This window comes from Hippoglossus stenolepis, chromosome 17 (assembly GCF_022539355.2).
Source record: "Hippoglossus stenolepis isolate QCI-W04-F060 chromosome 17, HSTE1.2, whole genome shotgun sequence".
In the NCBI taxonomy this organism is placed as follows: domain Eukaryota; kingdom Metazoa; phylum Chordata; class Actinopteri; order Pleuronectiformes; family Pleuronectidae; genus Hippoglossus; species Hippoglossus stenolepis.
The window spans coordinates 10,218,195-10,237,967 of NC_061499.1; the positions used below are offsets into that span (position 1 = coordinate 10,218,195).

Here is a 19,773-nt window from a genome sequence, read left to right on the forward strand (position 1 = left end):
AAACAGGTTACAATCAAGTTGCATCATGGGAAGGATCTCATGTTTTTGGAGCATGGCCTACATAGGGATTTGAAGTCAGAATATTTTGGTCTCTGCCGCAATTTGGACCAAACTTTTAAAATCTATTAACGTTGACTTATTAAGGCTTCAGGGTGTTACACCTACAGTGAATCAGCAGTTGCTATAGAGTCGGGTGTAAATTCACTTCTGGGAAAGTGGTGTCAGACTTAAATGGACCACACTTGGCCTAATGATGATGATGAGGATGATGATGATGAAGGTGCATGTCAAGGTCTATTTTTCCTCAGAAGGAACACGTGCACATGTCTTTTGCCACAGCGTCCATCACTCGTCTATTTTTAGTGGGGCTCTGTGAAGCAGCCATGTTGCCTGCGGAGTAAACGGTCCGTGCGCCCCGGAGGAGCCACTGCGGCACTGAGTCACTCTCCTGATCCGTGCGCGCTGCGGCTCTCAGGTTCACCGTGTTGCTTTTTTAGGACATCCCGGAACTGTGCCGGTGCTGTGCGCAGCTGAGTGACGGGGCAGGGCGGCAGGAGAGGACCGCACCGCGACGGAACACAGACACAAATCCACTCCCGGGATATTGACGCGCGCACACACACACAAACATCCCCACCAGAAATTAACTGCGGACCAGGAGAGGGAGGTAAGATGTCCCTGTACCGAGCTGTTCTTTTTGACTGAATGTTGTGTTTCGGGGCTGGGGGGGCGGAGGGTACGCTCCTGCAGCGGTGCTGTGTCACAGAGATGTGCCAGGTTTGTGCGCAGAAAATGTCCAAACAAAGTCATCTTCACCTGCTTCCTGCTTGTGCGTCACTCGCGTTCTGACATGTCTGGCACGGGGTTTACGCGCCGTGAGAACGCGCTGTATTGATTTTATGCTGTTTTTCTTTTGCCTCCACCTTCTCTCTGGAGTAACGGTGCTTGTGGCTTCTCACCATGAAGCATCGGATTCGAGGAGGGGAGTAGAAATTATTGTGCGCGTGCCAGTGCAATGTCATGGAGCGTGAACGTGTTTGGCCTGAGACCCCCTGTGGGATGAGACACCTGTAATAACCCATCATGAGATTCAAACAGCCCATTGATGTTATACATTATAGATTATTGATTGTGGGCTCTTTTTGGGGTTTCAAAGTAAATTCTTTAACCAAACACCAGTTCAACTCCTTAAGGTCCATTTAGTAGCTTCTGGAGCTTTCTCCTGTACCACATTGGCTTAGCGGATCAAATCGGCTTTTACTTTCTAATAAACTTTAAAACAAAATAGACAGGAAGTCCTCAAGTGCTCCGAGATAAATTTAAATGAACCAATTTGCTGAGGAAGATCATGTGATATGATCAAAATGCCCTAAAAAGCTACTTAAAAAAGCTACTAGGCTTCTCATACCTAAAAATAAATGCTCTGTCTTAATAACTGATTTCAAAACTTTTCTTTATTTAATATTAACCACAACCAGTAACAACACACCTACAACACAAAACTATTTATTTCTTACACATTTATTTCTCCTGACACATCTGTGGCTCAGGAGTTAGAGCTGGTCGTCCAAGAAGGTTGGCGGTTCAATCCCAGTGTCCTTGGGCAAGATACTGACAGCTGTGCCACAAGTATGTTATTGTGATAGAGAAAGTGATGCACATGGATGCACTGTATGAATGGATGAATGGCAAAAACTGTAATGTAAAGCACTTTGAGAGGTCATCAAGACTTGAAAATCTCTATATAAGTACAGTTAATTTACCATTAAATCGTCTTATCAAGCATTTATGTGCTGAAAGTTCCTTTATCCTAGATTACAGTGCAGCACATGGAGACCTGTGTTTGAATATCGTACTGTACAGTCGGCCCATAGCAGCACACTCTGGGCTGTGGCCCAATATAGCCCCAAAGATCAGATACCAGGCCACAGGGTTCAGGAGACATGTTCGGGTCAGGATGAAGTCAGTAATATTTTTCCACCCTGCAGCGACATGTGGGTCCTCTCAGCTGTTGGTCGGGGGTCTTTATGTGGCAGGTGCTGAGGCCCACCTGTCTGGAGGAACAGACTGAGGAATGTTCTCGTATCGTGGAGGCGACAGTCACCACCAACAGACTCAGTACTGAAGAAAATTTTCAAAAGATGAATGATTTCTGAGACTTTATGCGACAGTAATGTATTTCTTTAACTCACACCAGCTGCTTCCCATTCAGAATCCTATGGTGGATGAATCAAGTCTATATGAATATGGAAATCTCCATGGCAATACAAAGACATCGCCATCGATTTTGGCTGCTTTATAATAAAACTCTAGCAGCTGCCGCGGCTGCTTCTGTGACATGGTTTTTAAACAAAGATTAAGTTTGTTATTGAGCGAGACAGTGATTAAGTGAAGTGTTTTAGACTTTGGATAAAAACAGTAGTTGATTCAAAGGCCTCAGTTTCATGTTTGTAACAGTAACCACGGTGCTTTTCTTTGTAGATTTAGTTTCTCCATTAATTGATTAATGATTCTGTTCATCAAACATTGTCAGATGAAAACTGTCCATCGTGATTTCTCAGAGTCCGAGGTGACATCTCATGTTGTAAAGGGAGCTTAAATCATTTTCTATCGTTCGCAGATTACTTTTCTGTAGTTCAACTAATCAATTGATCAACTAAACTTTTCCAGCTCTGATAAAATGACATTTTCAAAGCACCACAAAGCAACACAGAGTACCACTCTCTATTAAGAAACCCTCAATTGTAAAAAGTATATAAGTTGTAATTAATAGCCTTGTAAATTATGAATAACGGATTCTTTATTGATCAGAAATAAAGAAGATTATGAGCCATTTAAGGCAGCCTGCTGTGATAGATGCCATAGTCAGACTCACAGGCTTTTCACTCTGTAGTTTATAAGCCATCTGATAAATATGTTCCTCAGTTGTTTGTCAAAGGATCTTACATTAATTGTTTTCTTTTGGTTATAAGAAGAGTTATAAGAAGATATCCTGTTGTGTTTTTATGTCTTGTAATTCCACGCGAAGCAGCTGAAACATTTGACACAGAGGTATAAAACCAATGAGCTATAAATCCTGTATGAATGATGTTATTACAAACAACTCATCACAATAAACTCTGACTCCCCTCAGTCCAGTTACATTTCCTGTGGCAGAGTTGACATGGTTGGTTCATCTCTGCTCTCTTGTTATCAGCACACTCGCAGCCCTGCAGGTTCCAGGTCTTGCCTATAAGAGCTGCTGCGAGCACGAGATCAGAAATAGCAGCTGAGTGGTGGGATAGGCATCTGGCACTGCTGAGAGATTTCTCCAGAGAGATGAGTCGCTGACGCCCATCAGGACATGTTGGCTGCTCGGAGCACGTAATTACTGGACATAATTTAGAAAAGATTACAGACAGGAGACACCATCCAGGCTACGGAGTTTACTCACTGCCAAAGAGACGCAGAGCTTCCTGGTGTTTTTTTAAACATCATCCTGTAAAAAATCTTTAATCCAAGCGGCTGGGTTGTGTGTTGGATTCACAGGTAGCAGGTGTCCGATTAGGAAGAGTGTGTTACCTAGCAGTAGTTTGTGTAAACATGCAGCGGCTCGCTGGATTGAATTCCACTCGGCTGACTAATTAATATTGGAAACAGGCCTGTGTTGCCTCCTGGTGAGGCGCATGGCTGGTCAGCGTTAAATCAGTGTGGTATGTGCTGTTTCCTTCAATGTATTTCACTGGCATTAGGTTACACTTCTAGACTTGTTCCGCATATCAACTAAACTAGGATTGTCTCTGAACAATTCAGCTGCATCTACGTACTGTGTGTGAGATCCTGGATGTTATACAGACGCTTTTGTACGGTGGCCAACAGAGCTTAACGCACTGCAAATAGCAAGAACGACAACGGAAATGTTTCCAGGGGACCCAAAAAAGTGATGAACCCGGACGTAGTTCAATGCTTTGTGAAGTTCCATCACCTCTGACGAGTAGCAGAGTTCAATAACGCCTCAAACCCTTTCCGGTGTCCTTTTCGCTATTTGCAGCGCGTTTCTGGATTTGCATGTGTTGTAATTTTTTGCATCATGCATCAACTGTACCGCTAGTTCTTTGAGGGTCTGAAGCCAAGGTCCCAAATGGTCGCTTGCTGTGAGGCGACAGTGTTAACCACCATGCTGCCCCCAGGTAGAAACATTGTCAGGTAAACAACCAGGGTCAGTGAGGTCACGCTTTCACGATAAGCGTCTACTGTACATCTGAGGATACATTAAATATACCTTTACCCTACACTGCTAAATGTGTAAACTCTGGGTTGGTTCTGTAACATTTTAGAAATGTAAGCAGGGAAGTTGCAAACAAAGTAGGGAAAGCAGGCAATGACCAAGCAAAGAGGGAGCACTGGAGAACATCTGATCAGCAACGACAAATTGGTATGAACCCCCTTATGTTCTGTGATTGGGAACTCACTGATGAGGCCCCATGTCACTAACTTTCTGTTAAAAAGGTTTGGTTGAGGACTAGAAAGTCCATCATGTATCATGTACTTCTTTGGGGGGTTGGTTCGATGTAGGGCCCCCCCCAGGTCCCAAAACTGTTTTAAATATCAGTGGATCTCCTGGTTGATGTACAACCTGCGACACAGAAAACTGCTTCCTGATGTCTGTATCTCATCTAAAGTATTTTCCCAGGATCCTTTCACACTTTTTTTTTTTTATTGTTTTAAATAACTCTCTGACATTCCTCTCATCCCGGCCCCAGTCTCTACCTCTTCTAATCCAATAGTGTGATTGGTACAGATGTTGTGACTGTGGCAGACGGCTCACACAGAGACAGTGTTCATAAAACCTCCCCACTCTGGATATTTAGTTGTATATTCAGTTTGACTCTGCTGCTGATATGGTCCAGCATTATGAAAACAAGAAGCAGCAGAGTGAGAAAGTTTCAAAGTGAATCCCACGTTCCCCTCCTCCGGATTCAGTCGTGATCTTTTAGGACCAATAGATTTAATCAAAATCACAAAACTAAAAACCCTTTTGTTTTCCAGGTTTGTCACCATGGAAGGTTTGATGCTGCGGCTGGAGCGAGCTGTGACTCGTCTGGAGCAGATGTCCGTCAACATTCACGCGACCAGTGGCATGGCGAATGGGGACTGCGTCAATGGCATTGATGGAGGCAAGTCTGAAACTAACCATTGACTCAGAGGGCTGGGGGGGTACACACACACACACAAGCATAAAACACGCAAATAAGCATTGATATCTCTGTGTTCTTAGGCTCGTCTCAGTGTGTGGACGCCTTCAACATGCTGCTCAACGGTCCAGTGTCAGACTACCTGAGCAAGAGCCGAGCCATAGGGAGTGAGGTGGAGAAACATGTGAGTGATTTCATGTATGTGTGTGTGTCTTACATATCAAGTGTGTATAATAAAAGCTTTCCTTGCCACACAACTGTCATCTGATGATGGATGAATCCCTTGTAGACACACACCTGTCCACACACACTTCATAAAGAAAAACACTTACACACAGATGCTGCAGCGGCTGTTGGAGACAGATGTCGCCACAGCTGCTGTCGTAGTGATCTGCAGTTACAGTGCAGCAGGGGGGGGGTCTATTGCTCACGACAGTAACTATTTAATGGGGGACGTGATCACTTTATTCTTTATGAAAAGTGCCAATGTATCACTGCTTTTTAAAGGAACAATACAACTTAAAGAAAGATGAATACCAGTTTGTTGGAGATTACCTTTAGCTTTCAAAACACTAGTGCAGTGCCCATTACAATTGAACGGATCACTTGTCCCAATCTCACCAAATTCCACACTGCGGGCCCTTAGCAATACACATATCAAGTGTGGAACCAATTGGACGAATGATTCTCGAGACACGCGTTCCAGATACATACAGACGAACAGAGCGCCAGATGAAAGTGTCGGGTTGCTCTTATTTCTGCTTCATGAAGCCCTTGTGATTTTGCAAGACTTTGAGAATCCATTAAGTATTGTACATATTCTAATTACTAAACAAGCTCAGATTTGTAAGAATCTGCTCTCATTTGTCTCCTCTGTAAAGGGAGAGTGCACTGATTATGCGCTTGTGGATTTTTCTCTCTCTGCCAACTATTTCATTAGACGTAGACTTTTAAACAAACAGGATCTTACTTAGATATGTTCAGCTTTGGAAAGATATCAAGGACTGTGATGTAAACGTAGAAACAAGGCAGTGAGTGAGTGTGTGTGTGTGTGTGTGTGTGTGTGTGTGTGTGTGTGGTGTGTGTGTGTGTGTGTGTGTCTGTGTGTCTGTGTGTGATAGCAAAGGTTTCCTGTCCTCTACAAAGCCAAGGATGGGAGTATGACTGAACTTTGACTTTACATTCATCTATCAAGTTGCTAGTCGAGCACCTTTTCCTATTTGGTAATGACCCGCACTCCCAGAGGGATTGTGTGTTTTGTGTTAAGCCAGCTGGCAAATATAGCTGTGTTATATCGTTGGAATAAATCCAACACAACAGGGAGGGCTTCAAAACAGAGGAGTAAAGACAGACGGACAGAAATTCCCTCCCAAAATGTGGAAAAAAGAAAAGTAAGGAAAGCTTGTAGTTCTCTTGTCTGTACCTCGAAAGACGCTTTCTATGCCTGTGTCCCATCACTGCATGAGTATGTGAGTGAGAGCCAGAGGTGGTTTCTTTAAGTTTGTAGAGCTCCTTTTATGGACAAAGCCTCCCTGGTGGTTCCCTTGGCCCACAACTGGAGGTCTCACACACACACACGCACACACACACACACACACACACACATGCACACACACAGACACAGAAGCATGCACAGGACACGGCTGGCTGGGCCTTACCCAAACACTCTGTGTGTGTTTGTTTTGTATACTCGCTTTTGTATGTGCAGCACAGACAGATTTACAGGCTGTAGTTTTATAGGAAAAGAATAAACTGGCAAAAGAGGGAAATCTTTTCTTTTCAGGGAACTGCAGCTAAATTCAATAGTCACCGTATAACACCCACGAAATGTATGATGCTACGTGTATTATCATCCTAATCTATCTGTGTCTGACTCTTGATGATTGACAGGCGGAGATGGTGCAGAGTGCCCTGCAGACTCAGAGAACTTTCCTCAAAATGGCTGCCACACACCAGCAACCTGCAAAGGTAATTGCCATGGAAACCCATCGATGGTTAGGTGCGCTGTGACCTTGAGATCATGATTGCAATAGGAACGAATTACATAACATGTACAGTATTTAAATGTATTGGCTCGTAAAAGTACAATGCTGAAGAGCAACCAGCTACCTTTTAAGGTATTTGGGATTTATGAAAGGATCTTGGAGCCATTTCTCTAATCTCATGCCAATGTGCCTGTTATTCCTTTAACTCTGAAGTCTGGACTGTAAAACAATAGAGTTAACACCCTGGTGACATTATGTTTGAAGGAGCTGACCATGAACTGCAGCATCCATGGTCTGGGGCCGGGGCGGAGACCTTTGATACATGTCATTCGCCAACTGTCTCTGTTGTCATTTCCTGTTATCTCTCTTGATTGGAGTCTCTCTCTAATAAAGGCACAAAACGGCCCCAGAAAACTATGCGGTACGTGAACTTGGTTGCCAGTTGCAGGCAACAGTTAAGGTTATTAAGAGTTTAACCTTTACATCATCACTGGCTGCCGCTGTTTGTGCTGACTGAGAAACATTGCAACAAACAAACCATTACGGTCGGTTGCAGTGGATGAACCACATGTGTGATTCTTGTGGAATTCAAATACAAAGTGCATCAGATGTTGCACAAGTAACAGCAGCTTAGCAGCGAGAAGAACAGTATCAGAGTCCAGTGGGTCAGTGTGTGTCCTCCCCTCCTGTGTTCCCCAGCAGGCCGGCCTGTTCACAGAGGGATTACTCTGCTCTTTGACTAAGAAAACGCTAATACAACACATTCCCAACATGTTCACGTATAGAGAGAAAAGAGGGTGGGAGAGAGAGCTGTGTGCGTGCATGTGTGTGTGTGAGAGAATGAGTGAGAGAGAGACAGAGGAGAGCTGATATGATATCATCCCATTGGCCTTCTGTTTGTGTTTTGTGTGTGTGTGTGTGTGTGTGTGTGTGTGTGTGTGTGTGTGTGTGTGTGTGTGTGTGTGTGTGTGTGTGTGTGTGTGTGTGTGTGTGTGTGTGTGTGTGTGTTACAGGGCCCAGAGAGCCTACCAGGAAGTGATTACTCCCTGTCTGTCAGGTCATTGGTGGAGAGACGGTGAAAAGAGCGTTCAGTGATTGTCAGAAATGCAAACAAGGGAAGAGCGAGGGCTTTACAGAGAGAGAGAGGGAGAGAGAGAGATAGAGAGTGAGAGGGGGGGGGGGTCTGGCCCAGGAGAGGGCTCGGTGAGAGTTGTGAGAGAAGTGGAGATGTAATATGCCTTAACTGGGTAATTCCAAAAGACAAACATGGAAAATGTCTTGATTTGTCTGCGTCACTTCGCTCCACAACACATTTGACTTGAGATTTTAAAAACAAAGACGTTTGTCTCCAGAATAGATTTTGTAAAGTTCTGCAACAACACCGATCAGATAAGACAGTGCCATGAAAGCTTTGTATCACATAGCCACAGACCTTATAGTCATAATAATATTTAATCAGTAGGTCTTTGCACCAAAGGGTCAGAGCTGTGGGAAACGTGTCAATGTCAGGCGGCACAGCGGTTAGCCTCACAGCACGAGGGTTCTGGTTCGAATCCTCTGGGTACTCTTTCTTCAGCAGTCATGTAGGTGTAAATATGAGACTGGATTCATGTTTGTTCTTTCTGATTACTAAAAAAGATGTTAGGTAGTGAACGGCTGTCGTCTGGCTGCTGTTGGGAGAGCCCAGTAGCATCATGGGACTTTGCCTGATGCCTCCATTGCCGCCTGAAAAGTTGAACTCTGCAAGCAATGCAGCCGACCCACGATGCAGTTCGGCAACGCATGATGTCACCCCATTCAAAGTGAATGGGCAGCGTTTCATTTGAAGCCTCCAACACAAAGGTCGCTTACAGACATGACCTGAGGGTAAAGTCCGGAAAACTGGGTCCAGACTTTTCACCCAATTCACGGACACATGCACAACACAATGGGAGTTTCTCTGCACAGACATGTTCACTGCAGCAGACAACCCCCATCAGCTTGCGATGAATCCAGCGGGGATCCCCTGCTGTGTTTCACACATTGAATTCTCCTGACTTTATACGGACTTTATACGAGGAGGCCAGGCGGAGAAAGTCCCCAGATAATCCTGAGCCTCTCACTCGGAGTTCAGTGCATGTGTGAAAGCAGCTACGCAGCACGTGTGAGTCCTGCATTAAAGGGTGAACTGAGGCTGTCCTCAGATATCCTTATTTAGAAGCAGTTTTGTTGCACAACAAACTTTTATTGATCGACACTTTCCAGTCATAGTTACATCCTGGTGTTAACGTGAACACTTACTAAGTACAACTTGGGATCTGGTGTAGATGCAGTCACAGGCTGTAAAAGCTATTTCACCTCTGCATGCACCTTGGCAGTAGCTGAAGTTGAACCAGAGAGGGTTCACTGCTCTGCTTCTGATTAGAGTAACTTTGATATGACGTTGAATTCTGAATTATTCCCACCAGCGCAGTCAAAGTCCAACAAAATGATCGCTAACGATTGCTAACAAAACAATCAACATACTTTCCAGACAAGTCATGTGAAGCAATTTTCACGAGTTCATGGATGAAAAAGCCCAGAGTCACTTTTCAGATTCTCGTAATGCTCAGATGAAAGAAAAACAACGCCTCAGAGAAAATATGATGTCTGAGGCAAGCTGAGGACATCATCCCTCCACACACAGTCAACATGACACACAAACCTATGAATACACTCATACACTCACACACACACAGAATACCCCACAACCACACACACACACAAAAACCATCGGTACAAACCATCACACACATGTCTGCTGACCCTCGTCATTCATGACTATATCTGTAGTCCTCAATCAGGGGTTCAGAGGAAGAAAAGTGTATTTGACTCTTGCCAGTGCAACCCCCCCCCCCTCTTCTACACACACACACACACACAGCTCTCAAACTTCTGGCCTTTCTCTCCAGCGCAGCACTGTTGTGTTCTCTGACTTTTTATGGGCATGTTCTATATTTGAGCCTGTTGTCAGTGTCTGTGTCTGTGTGTGTGTGTGTAAGAGTTAGATAGAGAGTGAGACAAAGACAAATCAAGAGACCCTTACTTTTTTTGCTCTCTCACTCTCATGTGACCTCAGATTGGACCGTTACCTCAGTGTGTGTGTGTGTGTGTGTGTGTGTGTGTGTGTGTGTGTGTGTGTGTGTGTGTGTGTGTGTGTGTGTCCACATTGTGTTAAAACCCCTCCTGCAGCTCCATTGTCGCCCTCTCCTCTCTCAAACTTTGATCCACTGCTCGTATATGAAGTCAAGGCCTCAGACACTGATGTGCTGTTGTAACACGCTGAGCTCATTCACTGCCCATCCAAAAAAAAAACGTATCCGCCACTTTTGATCTCTTTGTGGGCTCATTCTCTTTCTGTCTGCGTTCATGAACTTTTATGAACGGCGCCATCTTGTGCATTCAGAGCCAGAGTCTGCGCAGTAACAGTCGGGGAATGGAGCTGCTGGATTTAGTTTCCTGATGATACAATTGATGAGGTAGTCAGAGAGTCTCACCAGCACATGAACCATCTCACAGCTGCTCAGTGTAACACCATCGTTCTTTAGAACAATCATAGATGTGACTGTATTCAGGAACGTCGCTGCTTCTCTACCCTCAAAGAAAATCATCAATGTAAATAGTTCCTCGGAACTCGCAAATTACTGAAGGGTCTTCTGTGGAAAATTGACACTTGGCTGCAGCTCTGACTTGATGCCAACTCTGCAAATTGCCAGAATGTTTCGGTTATTGGGCATGTGGGAATATGGCCTAGGTTTTCCTTTTTTAAATAAGTCCTCTGTGCACCCTCCAGTCATTCTATGTCTTATTTCTATCTCTTTGCTCACTGAGGAGCTCGACTGAACGAGGGGGAAGTCCACACTCTACCCCGGCACTGGCTCACAGAATACACAAAAGTCACTTGGACTCAAAGATGAACTGATTTTACAGGTCAAAGGTCACAGTGACCTCATATAACTATAGATAAAATGTGCACCAGTTGGTGGAGGTAAACAACTGCAGGGTGGTGAAGTTTGTATTTGAAGGAGTCATGAAAGCTTTTTTATCTAACTACATATAATGATATACGATGTAAATTGGCAGTTGTGCATAACGTTTGCATTACATTTCCTGCTAATACCTCTATATTATATTAAGTTAATAATTGCATGATAAATTGAGTGAGTGCACAAAAACAGAAATAATAGATGAAAATTGAATTAAGATGGAGAAAGCTGATAGAAAAATGATTCCCACCCAGCACAGACAATACCTCCCTTTTGACCGTAGTGAGGTAAATCTGTTCTGGACGGGGGGGTACACACACACTGCCTCATAGACATTAGCTGGATTTAGTGATAATAAAAGCAGCTGGACAAGCAGAGAAAGGCCCGTCTATCCCAGTTTATGGAGATCATGTGCATCTGATTGAGGGAAGAATTTGTTGAAATTGAAAGTTTCTACTGTGTCTTTGCAAACAAGCATATGTTTACAGAAGCAGACGTATTATGCATTTTTCATACTACGTATATTATACAAAAAAATACACAAAAACTGTCCCATTTGAATAAAGAAACTATTTTGTCACAGCTCGTTGTCTGTAAATGTTTCACATAGCATCCAGTTCACTGGAGATCAAAACACAGAAAGCTGCTGCAACAATTCTCCAATGATACATCGTGTTCCTGGATTTATGTGTGTGTGTGTGTGTGTGTGTGTGTGTGTGTGTGTGTGTGTGTGTGTGTGTGTGTGTGCGTGCGCGTGTGCGTGTGTGAGTGAGTGAGTATATGTGTGATAGGTAAACTGTAAACACTGGCGGAGCGGTATGCCTTACAAGGCCAGAGGGATCTCCCCATGAACCGAGGAATGTTTGCAGGGACAGAGCGATGAGGGGGGCTGAGCTGCACTGTAGCTGAGATCTGGAAGATCCAGTGGAAAAAGGCTCCAGCTAATAAAATTAGTTACTGTCCCGTTGCCTAGTTTAGGAATGACTGGTTGCATGGAGCTGGGAGCGAGGTAAACGATGCAGGGTATCTCAAACATCTGTGTATTGTGTATTCAAAAGAGGCAAAAGAATGATTCCTGTGCTTCTCTTGCCATCAGTTTTTTTTATGATTTGGTTTAAATGTAACATGATGTTTGTAGGATTCACTCTCCCAGTCTCGATCCTCCCTCCCTCACCAATTCCATCCTCTGTCACCGGCATCTCTTCCTTGTCTCCTGCATCCTCCTCTTCCTGACTCCTTCCTTCTTTCCCAGACGGAGCTGCACGACCTGATGAAACCAATTTCAGAGCACATCCAGGAGATCCAGAACTTCAGGGAACGGAACCGCGGCAGCAGCTTCTTCAACCACCTGTCAGCCGTCAGCGAGAGCATCCCGGCGCTGGGCTGGGTCGCTGTGGTGAGGAATCATACAATTACACCCTGGTGAACAAAAATACAGAACATTCAGGATAATACACGTTGTTAGAACATGTATGTCCCTGTAAGTCATCCAGATTTAGGTTGGAATCAAATGTACAACTAACCACTCGTGAAAAATATTGATTATCAGAGAAATATACCAGAACTACAAGTGGAAACATTGCGTTTAATAATGCCAAATCTAAAATCAAACATTAAACATTATACATTTAACACAAGAGACAGAGCTATAGATAAACTCGATTTGTCGTGTTTTTTCCTCCCTTACACACTAAGTGTCTGTTCCTCTCTCTCCCTCCTCCAATACTCTCCCGCTGACTTCTGGGATGAATATCATTTAAATAAAGACCATAATCCCTCCTCTTCACTTCTTAAATAAAAAACTCCAGCTCTGGCTCTGGTCAGTGTATGTTGCTGTCAGGAGCTCTTCCACACAGGGCTTATAAAACATGTCCGACTCAGACCTTTAAGTACAAGATGCTCCTCTGTTATTTTTTTACCCCTAATGCAAAGTGTAATGATAAACAGATACTTTTCACCAAAGGTCTATGAAGGACAGTTTCGGTCTCACAGGGTTTGTGTCACACTGACGGTGAGATAAGATCTTTTTCTCTCGTCTCTCTCAGTGTCAAAAGCCGGGTCCCTACGTGAAGGAGATGAACGACGCCGCCACCTTCTACACCAACAGAGTTCTGAAGGACTACAAAGAAACGTTAGTACATCTTCACAAGCGTCATGATGCACATGTCACGAGGGTGATATCTGTTTTCTTAGTTTTTTTAGATGCAGTCTCTATTCTGACAATGTAAACCTTGACAAATTATAAACAGCATTTTTATTTTAACCTAAAAAAACAATTGTTCCACAGTGTGATATTGTGTTGAGGTTCCTGTGTCTGCAAGATGAACAAAAGAAAAAGTAGAAGAGTAGAGCTCACACTTCCACCAAGGCCCAACAGTTCCCTTAAAGTTCCCAAATTGCACCAAACTTCACACACTCAAAGAGATCAGTCCCGTCAATATGTCCGATCAGCACTCAGAATGCCTTCCTCCTGCTTTACTGCCTCCCTCGTCTTCCTCCTTCCTGTTTTCATCTGAATATCATATATTTGTCTCCCCCCCTCCCACCAACAACCCTCCCCTGGCTCCCCCCCAGCGACAGACGCCACGTGGACTGGGTGCGCTCCTACCTGTCCATCTGGACCGAGATGCAGTCGTTCATCAAACAGCACCACACCACAGGCCTGGAGTGGAGCAAGATCGTGAGTACAGAGGCGTATATATTTCTCAAATCAAACACCTAAATTGATCATAAATACTAAATTTGATTTACAATTTAACACCAAATTCTCCTTAAACATTAAGGCTGAAAACGTGACATGTTTGCACTTGCTCCTTCAGCGTCGATCATCTCTAAATGTTAACACATCAGACCGAAAACAAGAAATCGCTCCTAGAGCCACTTGTTTATTATCTTAGCTTTGTTTCCATTGAGTTTCCATTCACAGGCCGTGATATTTTTATATCAGAGCTCAAATGGAGTACTTTTTTTTTTTCTGCGTGCACTTCCATTTTTAGTTATGGAGCGACCGGTTACATAAACCGCTGCAGCGAGCATGAATGAATGAACGAGCTTCTCCTCGGTGGCTGCACCCCGCAGGGCTCACGAAACCGCTGTCACTCCCACACTCACTTCTGTTTATGGATGTCTCTGCTCTCACACTCGCTGGATCCCAGAGATTACGAGGACGACTCGAAACCAAATCCCATCCGGGCACACATGACCTCCTCCTCCTGTCAGTTACGAGAGTCTTTCTCTTGTCTTTATTCGCTCGGGGGAACCTGGCTGTGTTGCATGTTGGCGTCTAAACGTTATAGAAGCTCCCTCTGAGAAACCTGTGCTGCAGTTTCTTTCTTAAAGGAGTAGGTGATCATTTTAGGAACTTTTATTTGCTCTCATGCTGAGAGTTAGATGAGAAAATTGATACCACAATGTCCGTGCACTAAATATGAAACTACAGGCAGCAGCAGGTAAGTTAAACTCAGCATAAAGAATAGAAACGGGGGAAAACCATAGACTGTACAGTATGTAAAGATGGACGACGTGTTTCCACTTCCTCCCACTATCCGGAAATGGAGCCAAAATATCCACACTAATATGTCAGTGTGATATGAGCTACCTAATATGGCAGAAACCATCTTTGGGAAAAAGTAGTTTGACGTGTATTTAATTAGTTTGGTGCATGTCCCATCCACTACCATGGAGGAGGGGGGGTTTAAGACGTATACTGCAGCCATCCACGAGGTGACAATCGAGATGTTTTGGCTTCTCTTTTGGGTAAGCATCATGTTGTCTATGGGGAAAACAGCTCGCCACGCTTTGTCCAAATGATAAAAAAAAAAACACTTACTTGTGGTTATTCTGGAAGAAATAGTTCTACATCACCAAATTCAAAAATATTACGTTTTTTATACTTTTTACGGATTAAACAAGTGAAACATGACGCTTTAAAGTTGCAGGTGTGCACATTTTGTTAGAGCCTGACTGTTGTTCTCCAGGCTTTATGCTAATGTAAGCTCACTCTCCTCTGGCTGTGTCTTAACTTTCACCACACACATCAGTGCAATCAATCTTTGCACATCTCCCCCCAAAAAGTTCGACCTGCTGAACTTAACATCAAATGATTAAAGCCGGAACTGTGAATAATGGTGAACAACTGTGCTCCCATGTGTGTTTTCTGCAGAAACTTGAGAGCCAGCAGTGGCTGCAGTGTGTCAGCTGTCGCCCCTGCAGTGTGTCTGAGCGACACAGTGCACATGTGCGTACAAGGATGGGAGTGTGTGGCGCTAACAGGTGGTCCTCAGGGTTTGCTTGAATGGAGGTTTTCTTCACAGAGGAACCCCCCCGACAAAGAGCCTGTGTACACACGCAGTCTGCGCCGTAACCCAAACTGCAGGGCTGGTCCCCAGTAAGCGCAGCCGTCATCTGCTGCTCGAGGGGGGGGGGGATTTAGTGACACGCTCAAACTCTGACATGCTCAGGCTGACATATGGAGGTGGATTTACACACAAAAACTACCAGATTACATTAGTTCCTCAGAGCAGACGTTAAAAAGACATGAAATATTTCATTAAACTTTACTGAAATTAAAAACAATCAGATCACGAGTATCCCCGTTAATCGTCTCATTTTAACAACGAGTGGAATTGAGTATTCAAATGTTTGAGTGAGTGTGAATACAGAGACTTTTGAAACAGACACTTCTGCGGTTTTTGATTGATTATTCGATCATCATTTCAGATCAGGACTAAAGCCGTGGGAAATGTTTTTGAGTGTTACTCAAATTTGAATGTATAAGGATTTTAAATTAAACAGATCCCAGCGATATAAGATGTTGTTAGTTATGATCGACAAAAGAATCGAGAAAATACTGTTCAATAATTTGAACATTTCTCAACAAAAAGGTTATCTATCTATTTGTTCTGTCCTTTTTCTACCTGCACACAAATGCACACATGAAAACAAAGAAGCAGTCAGAAATGTTTACAGGCATACACGTCCACACAACCACACACACACACACATACACCAGTTAATCCAGTGGTATGTGCTGAGCTGTTTAGTGTAACAGGTCTGCATTGTTCATCCATGATGTGTACCACACATGTGCCTCGTGTCCGAGGTCAAGTAGCCTCAGATGGAATCATAAGTGTTTGAAGTGACATTTCAATTCTCTGATCCCCTGTGATGAGGTGTGTGTGTGTGTGTGTGTGTGTGTGTGTGTGTGTGTGTGTGTCAGCTTCTCCTCACATCTAAGAGTTTATTGTACTCAGCACTGTAAAAATTTTGGATAACTGTAGGTGTCTCTAATTTGAGACATGATGAACCTCATTACATAAAGTTCAGACAAAAACTTCTCAAACTTTTGATTTTTAAATAATTTAATCGATGAAAAGTTTTTATTTAATTTATTTAAAAACTTCTTGTCTTGTTTTGTCGCAACAACGACCCAAATAAATTCAGGTTATAAAAATATAAACACTGCAGCACAGCATATCCCTACATTTAAAAACTGAAACCAGAGGATATTTCTTTTATTTTTTATAAAAAGCAATGAATTCATAGTCAATTCATGGTTTCAGCTCTTTGGTTGAGATCCACTATAGATCCTGGTGTTTACAAACACATGAAATATGTGCATGGAATAATGTAAAAGGACATCCATCCCACCAGTTGCCATTATACATGAATAAATCATCTGAGAATGTCTTTAAACCTCTCTCTTATTCTCCTTGTTCTCAGTCACACACACTAACACCATGAAGTCCTGAGTAAAAAGCATCATCACTGCCCACCACAGCTTTCCCACATTCCCTAAGCAATACTCCTCCTGCTGGACGTGTGTACAACTGCAGCTGTTATCCTCAGAACACCTGTTGCCTCGGTGTTTTCTCTGTGTGTTGCATGAAAAGCTCACACACCACATGATTGTTGGATCTTTCTTTTTCTTCATGCCCCAAGGGCCCCATTGCTCCTCCCTCTCTCCTCGACTCCCCCAAGACCCCCAGTGCTCCCTGCCACCCGCCACCTCCCCCTCCTCCCCCCGGCCCACCTCCGGTCTTCACGGACGAAGACCCCCAGCCTCAGGTTGGCAGTGGGGCGGCGCAGCACTCGGCTCTGTTTGCTCAGCTCAACCAGGGCATGGACATCACCAAAGGTCAGTTCCCTTCAGGACCTGGAAGCAAAGAGCATAAGAACAGAGGATGTCACTTTTTTTCGCTTAAATGCTGTTTGATATAAAAACCACGTTTAGCCCTCATGTATCTCTGCAGGTAAACTAACCGTATGTGGTAGTGATGGTATAAATGTAACCATGCAATGAAATATAGATATTATTTGTCAACAATAAATACAGTAAATATGGTTTTACAATATGCTGTAGCCACACAAAGGTCACATCCTCGATAATATTTATGGAAACTTTAAATTCTTGTTTTTTAAGGTTGATTTGGAAATGTGTTGGACTAAATATCTTTAAACTTTAGGCACCATACTTACCAAATCAATTTTACTCAAAATGGGCTAAGAATAATGTAGGAAGATTAAGTATACAAAATATTTAATGGAACCTTTAAAACCTCAGAAAATCTTATGGTTTGGTTTTGTTGAAAATTCCTCAGATAAGTGAAGTAGAGTTGGGGGAAGTAAGACTTTCTTAAAATCCCTTATATGTTCCTGCATGTGAATACATATCTCCTCCATGTCTGTAGGTCTGAAGCGTGTATCAGACGATCAGAAGTCCCACAAGAACCCAAATCTGCGCTCTCAAGCTGCACCGACCAAAACCAAATCCTCGGGGGCTGCGGCCTCATCGAAAGCAGCCGTCCAGAAAAGACTCCCACTCCTGGAGCTGGAGGGGAAGAAATGGAGGGTGGTGCGTGACATGTTAACATCCTCTTTCAGGGGTTTTATACCCTTTTCTCACATTTGAAATATTACGCCACAGATTTTTGATTTTGAATCTGTGGTTGCAGGAGAACTTTGAGCAGAAACACGACCTGCTGATCGAGGAGACGGAGCTGAAACAAGTGGCCTACGTCTTCGGTTGCAGTAACTCCACCCTGCAGGTTAAGGGCAAAATTAACTCCATCATCATAGGTGAGATGAGAAAGTGTTTGTGAGTTTATATTCATAATCTCTCATTATTATTCTCATCATTCCACGTGTTTTGTTTCCTCAGACAACTGCAAGAAGCTGGGTCTGGTTTTTGAGAATGTGGTTGGGATTGTGGAAATCATCAACTCCAATTCAATCCAGTTACAGGTGAGTGGAGCATTTATAACTAGAAGTGTGCCTGGAGAGCGTGTACCGCCACCAAGGCTGATTGACCACTTTATCATAATATTGCATATACATGTATTGAGATTGGAAACATATGAATGAACTGAATGAATTGATTTGACAGTTTGTACCACAGATACAGTACATGTCAGTAGCTGAGACTCATCTCTCTGTTGCAGGCGTTGGGAACAGTCCCGACTATTTCCATCAACAAGACGGAGGGCTGCCAGGTGTACCTGAGCAAGGACTCCCTGAACTGTGAAATCGTCAGCGCCAAGAGCTCTGAGATGAACATCCTGATTCCTACAGGAGATGACGATTATGTAAGTGTCCGAGATAAAGAACGAGCGGCAGGACTATTGACCTCTGAGTGTGTATTTTAATTTGAAGTTCTTCTCCTTCTGGGTTGTCCCACAGAGGGAGTTTCCGGTGCCGGAGCAGTTCAAAACCGTTTGGGGCGGCTCCAAACTGGTGACAGAGCCCACTGAGATCGCAGGCTGATCTGAGGCTCCACCATCTTCACCACCATCAAATTAAATAAATGTACACGTATCTTTCCGTCCCTGTGAATCTAGTGAACTTCGCTGGCACTGTAACACACACTATCGGTATAATCGCTGTCGCTGTAATCGTTACTTCATGAAATACTTCTATCGCACTTTGAAGCTGTTGATTGTGATAAATAAGTAACTGGTGAAATCATCAAAATATCACTATACCTTAAATATCTTGTTTTTGGATTTACTATCATCCTGACTGCACTGTATCCACACACATGGCTGTTTTATTGTATAAGAGCTAAACTACAGATAAGACCACAGCAGCAATAACATTATTCGACAGGAATAAGCTAGAGTGTGTAACATGCACAACTTTCAGAGGCCAAGTCAAAGTCAGTCCAAGTGTATTTTAATGACCTCTTTAAATGTATAACATGCACAGTCGTCAGGGCAGTGTTTCATTTAGTGAAGTTATATGGAACAGTGTTCAGTGTATTTTGCATTAAAGCCACATGTATGTTTCACTGGTGCAGAGTAACATCCAGTAATGAAAAAATAACCTGAAATAAATGTTCAACTGGTCTAAATAAGTTAAAACAAGTAATAGGCTTCTAATTTCTCGTGTGCCTTTAAAATACAGACAGTAGCGTTTACACTTTATTATTATCTCTGTGTGCATCAGTCTATTTTGTACTAAGACGTAGTATAATGGCGTCAGCATAGGGAAGATATTCACCACTAGTGATTCTCAAAATGTTTCATTTACATGGAGACAATTTGATGTAATGTGGATCATTTTTCAAATAAAATCTAAACTCCCACTTCTGGCTTGTTTATGTTATTGATTGGA

The 19,773-nt window shown here is 43.3% G+C and overlaps 1 protein-coding gene across 3 annotated transcripts; it reads left to right on the forward strand.

The window, feature by feature from the left end:
- The first annotated feature begins 363 nt into the window (after positions 1–363).
- Positions 364–19,744, forward strand: cap2 (cyclase associated actin cytoskeleton regulatory protein 2). Of its 3 annotated transcripts, none has more exons than XM_035182208.2 (13): positions 364–667; positions 5,029–5,156; positions 5,258–5,358; positions 7,065–7,142; positions 12,416–12,559; positions 13,209–13,294; positions 13,738–13,843; positions 17,104–17,299; positions 17,853–18,016; positions 18,117–18,240; positions 18,323–18,405; positions 18,603–18,746; positions 18,841–19,744. In XM_035182208.2, exons 2-13 carry the CDS (start codon positions 5,039–5,041, stop codon positions 18,922–18,924), a joined length of 1,428 nt encoding a protein of 475 aa, XP_035038099.2. In that variant the 5' UTR covers positions 364–667; positions 5,029–5,038; the 3' UTR covers positions 18,925–19,744. The 3 variants fall into 3 exon arrangements, with proteins under 3 accessions (XP_035038099.2, XP_035038098.2, XP_035038100.2); XM_035182207.2 differs by lacking the exon at positions 364–667 and adding an exon at positions 3,329–3,363; XM_035182209.2 differs by lacking the exon at positions 364–667 and adding an exon at positions 3,329–3,363 and having other exon boundaries at positions 17,143–17,299.
- Positions 19,745–19,773: the final 29 nt, after the last annotated feature.